The sequence below is a fragment of the Hydra vulgaris genome, chromosome 01 (genome assembly GCF_038396675.1).
Source record: "Hydra vulgaris chromosome 01, alternate assembly HydraT2T_AEP".
Classification (NCBI taxonomy): Eukaryota; Metazoa; Cnidaria; class Hydrozoa; order Anthoathecata; family Hydridae; genus Hydra; species Hydra vulgaris.
The window spans coordinates 19,560,624-19,571,205 of record NC_088920.1 but is presented as its reverse complement, the minus strand read 5'-3'; the positions used below and the strand labels follow the sequence as shown (position 1 = coordinate 19,571,205).

Below are 10,582 nucleotides of genomic sequence, written 5' to 3'. Positions count from 1 at the left end.
CGAAGAAAGCTGCACCAGTGAAGATATAAGTTCTATATCTGAATCGGACGGATAAAAAATTTGTAATATAAATTTTATCCCACATAATTTTATATTTATGTACATTACTTAAGAGTCCTGAAGGACGAAAATATATTTAGCATTATATATATGATATCTTTGATTGTCATATTCTTGTTATACGATTGCATAAATAAGTTGAATTTAATAAAAAGGCAGCGTATAAGCTAATATATGTATATATTATATGCTGTATATATAAAACTTTTTAATAATATAGATCAAAATATGTTATTAAAAAGTTTATACTCTGCCATTTTATTAAATCTTTTAAACATCTGTGTGTGTGTGGCTCCAACAATAAGTCAACGTATTAAAACAAAACAAATTTATATTAGCGAATCTTTTTAAAGCATTCGTCAATATAAAATCATTTAATTAGTAAAGATTAAAGTTATGAATTTAATTTTTTTGCGTGTATTTTTAAAACTTATTGTTATGCGGACAAACATGGAAACATACTTGAATGTTCTCAAAACATCTATGAAGATGTCATAGTAACTGAATGATTTAATTGTTTCTTTTGTTCGTCGTACTACAAAGAATCGTATGTAATTTGTAAAAACAAAACTCAGGCCAACTACGTAAAGCGCGAAATGGTTAAAAAAAGATTGACTTTTTTATTTATTAAATAAATCAACAAACATTTGTTTATTAGAATCTTGTTGAAATAAATCAGAAGTACTCAAATAAAAGAAATTATACTAAACTCTTTGATAAATTGAATAACAATTGTTTCTTTATTAAACAATTATTAATAGTAAGTTTTTACTTTATATAAAAGAGTGTCGCTTAATTATAAAAGACGAAGTTTATTAATTATTCTAAACTTATTTTATAACAATTTAATCAGGAAGCTTTTAATTTTTGTAATTGTCTCTCATCGGTCCAGTTGAACTTTTTTGCGCTTGATTATTTTTTGAAATGTTCTCAAAACATCTATGAAGCCGTGGGCAAGTTGTCGCAACTAAATATTGTATGCGTGGTCAAGATCAGAGTGCGATCGCACGCCTTTCCCGACCAAGCCTGATATATATATATATAAATTTATATATATATATATATATATATGTATATATATGTATATATGTATATATATATATATATGTATATATATATATATATATGTGTATATATATATATATGTATATATATATATGTATATATATATATATATGTATATTTGTATATATATATGTATATATATATATATATGTATATATATATATATATACATATATATATATATATATATATATATATATATATATATATGTATATATATATATGTATATATATATATATATATATATATATATATATATATATATATATGTATATATATAAGTATATGTATATATATAAGTATATGTATATATATATATATATATATATATATATATATATATAAATATATATATATATGTATATATAAGTATATGTATATATATAAGTATATGTATATATATATATATATGTATATATATATATATATATATATATATATGTATATATATATATGTATATATATGTATATGTATATATATATATATATATATATATAAATATATATATATATATATATATATAAATATATATAAAAATATATACAGTACTGTGAATTAGTTTTAAACCACTTACATTTTTTTCAAAAAATCCTGGAGAGTACTTCTCCGGAATATTTATGTTTGTAGTTCTAAATTATAAACTTATTAAAACGCATGTATTTCACACAAAATATGGAACATTTACAAACTTTTTAATGTCAAACTTCATAAAAAACTCTTAATATTTACTATGTCCTCCTTTTGCCTCAATCCTAGCCAATATTCGCCAGGAAATAGATACATATAAGTTAGTTATAAAATCCTGGGGTATGTTGTGCCATTCTCTTTGAAGTACTTCAAAATATTTTTTAGCATTTCAGAGAGCATGTTCGACTTTCTTTCTGTCCAGGTAATCCCAAATATACTCAATTATATTCAAAACTGGACTCTGGGGAGGCCAGGTCATCAATTCCAGTACTCCTTCCTCTGCCATTTCATTTAAATAATTTTTTGCCACTCGGGAACAATGTTTTGGGTCATTGTCCTGGTGCAGAATAAAATTATGACCTATTAGTCTCATTCCGGATGGTGCCTGTGGATATCCACATAATGTTCCCCAGTGAGTCGCTCCCCTATTTTGATCAAATCACCTACTCCAGATGAAGATAAACAGCCCCAAACTTGTAAAGAGCCTCCTCTGTGTTTAACAGTAGGGTTTAAACACTCGTGCTGATAAGCTTCTTCAATTCTTCTTCAAACATATTGGCGTCCATTCATTCCAAAATTTAAATATTGGAACGAATGGACGCCAATATGTTTGCCAATATGACATCGGTTCTGTACACAGATGAGTCCAAAATTTGGACTCATCGGTGTACAAAACCCAATTAAACATATCCTGGGCCCAATCTTTGTGTTGTTTTGCATATTTAAGTCGTTTTTATTTATGCCACACCGTAATAATGGTTTTTGAATTGCAACACATCCTCTTAATCCCAATTTAAGTAGGTGTCGTCAAATAAAAGAAGAGCTGACATTTTTCCGAGTTGCTGTGTTAATGTCTTTTGCCAGTTCGGTTAATGCTTTTTTTGTATTTTTTAATAATAGGGTTTTTAAATATTTATTGTCATCTTTTGTTAGCTTAGGAGGTCTACCACTTTTCTTTCTATCTTCAAGGAAGCCAGTTTCTCTAATTTCTGTAACAGCATTCTTCAAATATCCTGCTTTGGATGTAGTTGTTATGACACATCGTTTTAATAAATAAACAAACAAATCCCTCATTTTTCCTCATTAATTTTGTTTATTTATACAAAATAATATATTCTTTCAACTTTTCTTACATATTATTTAACTTAAGTACGCTTTAAAAATTTTACATAGGAATTATACAAGTGGTCTAAAACTTATTCACAGTACTGCATATGCATAGAGAGAGAGAGAGAGAGAGAGAGAGAGAGAGAGAGAGAGAGAGAGAGAGAGAGAGAGAGAGAGAGAGAGAGAGAGAGAGAGAGAGAGAGAGTTTAGAAGGATATAGTGATTTAATTTAAATGGATGAATATTAGTTTTTATTTTAAAGAGAAACCTTGAGATTATTTTAATTTAAAAAATAATTTTGAAGAGTCTTTTTTATTTATAGTTTTTGTCCGTGGTTTCTACATAATATTTTTTATATTTCTTGAGAAGTATATTTTTTGTTTCTTAGAGTGTGTCACATCAAGAAGGTTATCCATTTATTCCAAATACAAATAAACAGATTTTAACTTTGAAAATTAGCTTAGATTCACCTGGTGTCATAAAAATGAATTGCCCTGATTTGATTTCCCCTGTTATTAATTTATTAGCAAGTGATATTTATATTGGATTGGTCACTTTGTTTCTCCTTTTGTTACAAGGTAGTAAGTGGGAGATTACTTCACAATTAACAGAAATACTGTTTGATGTTGTATCTTTGTTTCAAGTAAATTTAGATGGTGAACTTATGCTGGTGGTTGGTATAACAAAAAATCAAAAAAAAAAAAAAAAATTAAAAAAAAAAAAATTTGGATCAACTTTTTTTCATGCAACATCTCATTTTTTAAATGTAACAGACTTGGAACAAATTTTAAAAAATATATGGGACAAAATAGAAATTGAAAGATTAAAGTCGGTTTGTAGTCAAACTATTATTTTTTAACAGTTAGAAATGCAAAAAAAAGAAAAATGTGAAATACCTGGCACTGGTAAGCTCTCCTCTTTTATTAGTATTAGTCCAGATACAAACATTTTAAATCGCATTTTAGCCATGAAGTCATCTTTATCTATCCACACTACTAATGACTCTCCAAGTTTCTATTCCTTTCAATATGATTCGCAGATTCCAGAGCAAGAGTTAACATGCCTAACAATTCAAACCATTTTATCTATGTCTCCTAAACAAATATGTGCTTTTTTAAAGACATTGCGGGATAACTCAGTTGAGATAATTGGTTTAAGAACAGGATTCATAATAAATGGTAAGACTGTAAATTTTTAGTTAGTAGCATTTATTTTATTATATCTTTTACAAATTACATTTCTCTCTTTTTCTCCCTTGATATTGGTTTGTGCTGACTTTAACTAATCTGCAGCAGTAATTTACTCTACTAGTTGATAAAAATACTTTTTGCCCAAATATTTCCATTGTTAGCATGCTATTATGGCTAGTGATATATTTGTCAAAACGTTTTGATTGAATGATAGAATTGGTTTCATATAATATTCAGTAAAACCCTTAACTTACATATAAATGTAAATGCTGTTTTTTTTTAATAATTTTTTATATTTACTAGAGATAAAATTTGCAAACAAAAGTTTATTTATATTTTCGAGATTTTTTTTGTAAAAAATTTGATAAGGACTTTTGAAAAGTGTTAATATTCCCTAGAACTCAAGGTCTCAGCTTGGAATAAAAATAAATTACATAAATTGTTAAAACATATATAGCTTTTATATAAATTTTTTAAAAAGTAAAAAAAAATTTTTTTAATTAAAACATTAAAATCTCGATAGTAAAAATAAACTCTTGTTTGCAATTTTTATCTCTTGTAAATATAAAAATTTATTTAAAAAAAACAGCATTTATATTTATATATGTAAGTTATTGGTTTTACTGAATATTATATGAAACCAAATCTATCATTCAATCAATACATGTTTTGACAAATATTTTTCAGGCAGGTTTGCTTACCCCAGACATTTTTAGGTTAGCAGTTAAGTTGGCATTGGTGAATGCATACCTGAATTCCAAGGGCTGCTTATGCAAGAAATGTACATACATCAGGGTTCAGGTTAGGGTTAAATAGCGTCAGTTACATTATGGTCCACAAAAAAAGTCCAGCTGTTATTACTATATTTCTTATTTATTATCAATAACTATTATTAGTATTATTATTATTATTATTATTATTATTATCATTATATATTATTAATATTTATTATTTATTATTAATATCATGGTAACAATAATGATAAAAGTGATGATAATTATACAAGCTTGGTCGGGAAAGGCGTGCGATCGCACTCTGATCTTGACCACGCATACAATATTTAGTTGCGACAACTTGCCCACGGCTTCATAGATGTTTTGAGAACATTTCAAAAAATAATCAAGCGCAAAAAAGTTCAACTGGACCGATGAGAGACAATTACAAAAATTAAAAGCTTCCTGATTAAATTGTTATAAAATAAGTTTAGAATAATTAATAAACTTCGTCTTTTATAATTAAGCGACACTCTTTTATATAAAGTAAAAACTTACTATTAATAATTGTTTAATAAAGAAACAATTGTTATTCAATTTATCAAAGAGTTTAGTATAATTTCTTTTATTTGAGTACTTCTGATTTATTTCAACAAGATTCTAATAAACAAATGTTTGTTGATTTATTTAATAAATAAAAAAGTCAATCTTTTTTTAACCATTTCGCGCTTTACGTAGTTGGCCTGAGTTTTGTTTTTACAAATTACATACGATTCTTTGTAGTACGACGAACAAAAGAAACAATTAAATCATTCAGTTACTATGACATCTTCATAGATGTTTTGAGAACATTCAAGTATGTTTCCATGTTTGTCCGCATAACAATAAGTTTTAAAAATACACGCAAAAAAATTAAATTCATAACTTTAATCTTTACTAATTAAATGATTTTATATTGACGAATGCTTTAAAAAGATTCGCTAATATAAATTTGTTTTGTTTTAATACGTTGACTTATTGTTGGAGCCACACACACACAGATGTTTAAAAGATTTAATAAAATGGCAGAGTATAAACTTTTTAATAACATATTTTGATCTATATTATTAAAAAGTTTTATATATACAGCATATAATATATACATATATTAGCTTATACGCTGCCTTTTTATTAAATTCAACTTATTTATGCAATCGTATAACAAGAATATGACAATCAAAGATATCATATATATAATGCTAAATATATTTTCGTCCTTCAGGACTCTTAAGTAATGTACATAAATATAAAATTATGTGGGATAAAATTTATATTACAAATTTTTTATCCGTCCGATTCAGATATAGAACTTATATCTTCACTGGTGCAGCTTTCTTCGCTACTATAATCAGTGGCAATACTAGCATTAGCTGAATCAAGGAAAAAAACTCTTTGCCTATCTAAGAAAATATCCACAGCACGACTTAAAATATCATCGCGTTCTTGTTGAGTGAAATTCGTGTCATTCCCTGCTATGATTATTGAGTCTTCCATTGTTGAGTGGTTCATCTTTAAACGCCTATCAGTCAAAATCACAGTCAAAATACTGAAAACGCGTTCGACAGCTGAATTAGAACCAGCAATACACATCAGAAGTTCAACTAAAAGACTCAAGTTTGGAAACTTAATTTTATAATAAAGAAAAATATTCTGCCATATTTGCAATGGTGTGAGTGCAGTGGTGTACTGCGCATTTATTAATAGTTTTGCAGCTCTCCATTCCGAAAGAACCATTTTAAAATCCATTCCTAATTTTTCTAGAGGGTAAAAAAATTCGTTTAGCAATAAAGATATGCTGGCATCACCATACATGCTGACTGCTGTCCATACTTGCGGATCTAACCAATCCATTGATTCGAATATGGGATTTAACAGCGAACTAAATCATACTTGCGGATCTAACCAATCCATTGATTCGAATATGGGATTTAACAGCGAACTAAATCTATCGTTTATTAATGGCAGAATGATTTCAATTGCTAATTTTCTTACTTTAATGGCAGAATGAATACATTCAAAGTTAAGATTAGCCGTATTGTTGAGTTCAATCTCAACAAACTCAGGGTTTGATTTTTTCAATTCGTTACCTTCTTTGAAATACGAAGAAAGAAGATTGGTTGAACCATCTTTTTCATTGATTATAAACTTGAGTAAATATGAATCAATAATATTATCAATATCTTCATGGCTTAATTCCGCTAAGCTAGCCTTTGTTATATCCACCGCTGGTTTTAACTCATTCACCATTAACATTTGTTTTTCAAAAACCAATGATAATGGTGATAACTTTTCTAAGATGTCCAAATAACTACAAACCATACATAATAGTCTGTAGTCATGCAACCGTTTGGACAATCCAGAAAGTTTAGCACGCATATCTGCTTTAGTGTCGCGATCAGCAAGAGTATTATCGAAACCCACAATAAGCGAAGGCCAATTATGTAAAAGTTTTGTAAAGCCGCGTCTCCTGTGACTTATAAAGCGCGTTCCAAATATTTTAGGCAACGTGTAATATGTAATGTTCAAAGCCTCAGCAGCTTTTTTAACTGCGCATTTTAGCTTTCCAGAATTGCGAAATAAATTAAATATGGAAATGTAAAAACGTTCACACTCTTTATACTGGGAAATATCTTTCACAGCATCTTTTATTGCTAATTCTAAACGATGGTTTACGCAGTGAATTTTTATCAGCCACATTCTATCTTTTTTTAATTGTGTTAACACGCCATTATAAATTCCAAAATTAACGCAAGCTCCGTCGGCCGTAGCGCTTACAAGTTTGTATTTGACGCAGTTAAAGGAACACTACCGGTTTCAATAAAAATGCTATCAATAGCCTTTTTAATGGTATTGGCATTCATACCACCCAAACTGTTCATATCAAGTAAAGAAACTACAAAACAGGCAGGGGTCCCTTCGCGTTCAACGCGCACAAGAATCAACTCTTTTTCATCCTTTGTTTTTCTAGCCTGAGAACCATCGGAAAGAATGGAGAAAAAGTTTGTTTCATTGACAATTTTAGCAACTTTTTCTTTAATGGCACTGGCAATGCATGAGATATATTCACGTGCTAAAAAAGAAATTAAAAACAATAAAATAAAAAAATAATAATAAAACTAATATTTTTCAAATTAAAAAATAAAATGGATAAATCAAAAGGATAAGACCATTCGAATGTAAAATCTTAAAAAAAAAAAAAAATTAAACTTTCATTATAATAGTAACGTAACTTTAATTTGATTTTTTCATTTGAATTATTTTATTAAATTACGAAAAAGAAACTGAACCTAAAAATCAATAACCTGCTTTATTGTTGTCTTTTCCTTGTAAAAGGAGTGCACCATTAAGTCTTTGGCATTTGATCAGTGTCTTGAAATGGCTATGTGGCATGCTTGGTTTTAGAGCCATTTCATAGGCTGTTCTAATCATCTTTAATAACGCTTCGCGGTTGTCTTGTGTAATAGTTAACAAGTTTTCCATATCGAGGTTAGCAATACAACTACTTCCAGGATCTTCTGAGTTACCATTATCAATCAGCACCGCTAATCTATGGCTTTGCCCTCTAAGATGGCGATCAACCTTTATTATTATCAAAGAAAAAATCACGGTTCAAATTAAGCAATTTTCTAAAAAATTTATTCACTTAGTAATATAGTAAATTATAAGATAACTACAGTTATAAGTTATATAATGGTAGAAAAATTATGTTTAAATTAATTCCTGGAGTCAAAAATTAAGAACAAGCTAATTATTTTAATTTTACCTGATACTTTGTCACCACACAAGTTCCCTCCGTAAACGCTGTCAAAGAATGATTTGATACTCCTTTAACTAAAGCATCCGTTAAAATTTCAGTTTTGTTCCTAGCACAAATCTTACACCATATTTTGACAACAAAGCCATTTTCTTCCGTGTATCCAATAACTGATTCTTTCCCCCACGAAAGAAAAGTTTTTAAGTTCTTAGATATTGGTTTACTATCTTGAATTTTTTTTGCTTCAGATGTCATTCTTACAAATTTGTTATACTTAAACTTAAATTTACTTATTTCTGTTTTAAATACTTATTAAAATGAAAAATAAAAAAAAAGCCCACTCACTATTCATAATCAGTGGTAAAGCAGTTCCGCTTCCTCCTCGTAATTTATTTTTACCTTTTGAGTTTAATCATAAAAAAATGCTTTCAGATAGTTTGACGTATTTAAAATTTGGTTTTGGTTAGTAAAATAAAAAATAAAAATATAATTCATTTGGAATGTAATTTTTTTAGATACTGATCATTATAGACCGCTAATTCAGGGGTCTAGCACATTGCGGAATTGTTTTTAACATTTTTAAAGATACTGCTAAAAACAACGTTCTAACATTGTCATAGTAACTGAATGATTTAATTGTTTCTTTTGTTCGTCGTACTACAAAGAATCGTATGTAATTTGTAAAAACAAAACTCAGGCCAACTACGTAAAGCGCGAAATGGTTAAAAAAAGATTGACTTTTTTATTTATTAAATAAATCAACAAACATTTGTTTATTAGAATCTTGTTGAAATAAATCAGAAGTACTCAAATAAAAGAAATTATACTAAACTCTTTGATAAATTGAATAACAATTGTTTCTTTGTTAAACAATTATTAATAGTAAGTTTTTACTTTATATAAAAGAGTGTCGCTTAATTATAAAAGACGAAGCTTATTAATTATTCTAAACTTATTTTATAACAATTTAATCAGGAAGCTTTTAACTTTTGTAATTGTCTCTCATCGGTCCAGTTGAACTTTTTTGCGCTTGATTATTTTTTGAAATGTTCTCAAAACATCTATGAAGCCGTGGGCAAGTTGTCGCAACTAAATATTGTATGCGTGGTCAAGATCAGAGTGCGATCGCACGCCTTTCCCGACCAAGCCTGATTATATGTAATTATACAATGAAGATAATTATAAATCAACAATTGAATTTCTTTAAAAACTTAACAAATAAGTTGCATCAAAGTTAAGTTTGTTATATATATGAATGAAATAAAATTTAATTATTCGAATTTTAATAAATCTTTAATGTTTGCTTATTCAAAGTATTTTAAAAAACCTTTAATTACAAATCATTTATAAATAGCTCTTCATAAACTTCTTTAAATCCATTAATTTTTTAATTTTCAGTGGTAATACTTAGGTTTTTAGGTAATTATTAGGCTGTTTTAATTAATTACCAGAATGCGTAATCTTAAGAAAACATTGTAAACTATATATGGTAGTAGAACCTTGTAAACTATATATGCTAGTAAAACCTTGTAAACAATGTATGATAGTCTTCCTGGTTGAATTATCAAAACTTCCTGTCCTGATTTGCAAAACATGTTAATGTCAAGAGCATCTACTTATAAAAAGTTGCTTTAACTCTTTCATGTCATATTTAAATTAGAAAGTAGCATTATGGATAGTTTTCTAAACCCCACAAGTGGAAATCATGGATCTTAAATTGCTTTTTTGTTGTTTCATAAATAGATTTTAAAAAATGATTAAAAATACTACATCTTAAGTTTTTTTATTTAGTTATTTAAGTGTCACATGATCTATGATGTCAAGTTTGAGAGTTAATATCACGTACTTATATGGCATATTTCTTTAAAATATATGAAGTAAATGTTTCAATTTATAATTAATTATAATTAATTGCAATTTATATTTGATTATAAGTTTATTACAAATCAGTTTAAACACTTGATA

At 27.4% G+C, this 10,582-nt stretch overlaps 1 protein-coding gene across 1 annotated transcript; it reads right to left on the bottom strand.

Annotated features, from left to right (window-relative positions):
* Window positions 1-7,634: 7,634 nt before the first annotated feature.
* Window positions 7,635-9,309, bottom strand: LOC136074184 (uncharacterized). Its single transcript, XM_065786488.1, has 3 exons — window positions 8,627-9,309; window positions 8,166-8,442; window positions 7,635-7,933 (listed from the first exon to the last, which is right to left on the bottom strand). The coding sequence occupies exons 1-3, from the start codon at window positions 8,870-8,872 to the stop codon at window positions 7,635-7,637; spliced, it is 822 nt and encodes a 273-aa protein (XP_065642560.1). The 5' UTR covers window positions 8,873-9,309.
* Between the last annotated feature and the right edge of the window lie 1,273 nt (window positions 9,310-10,582).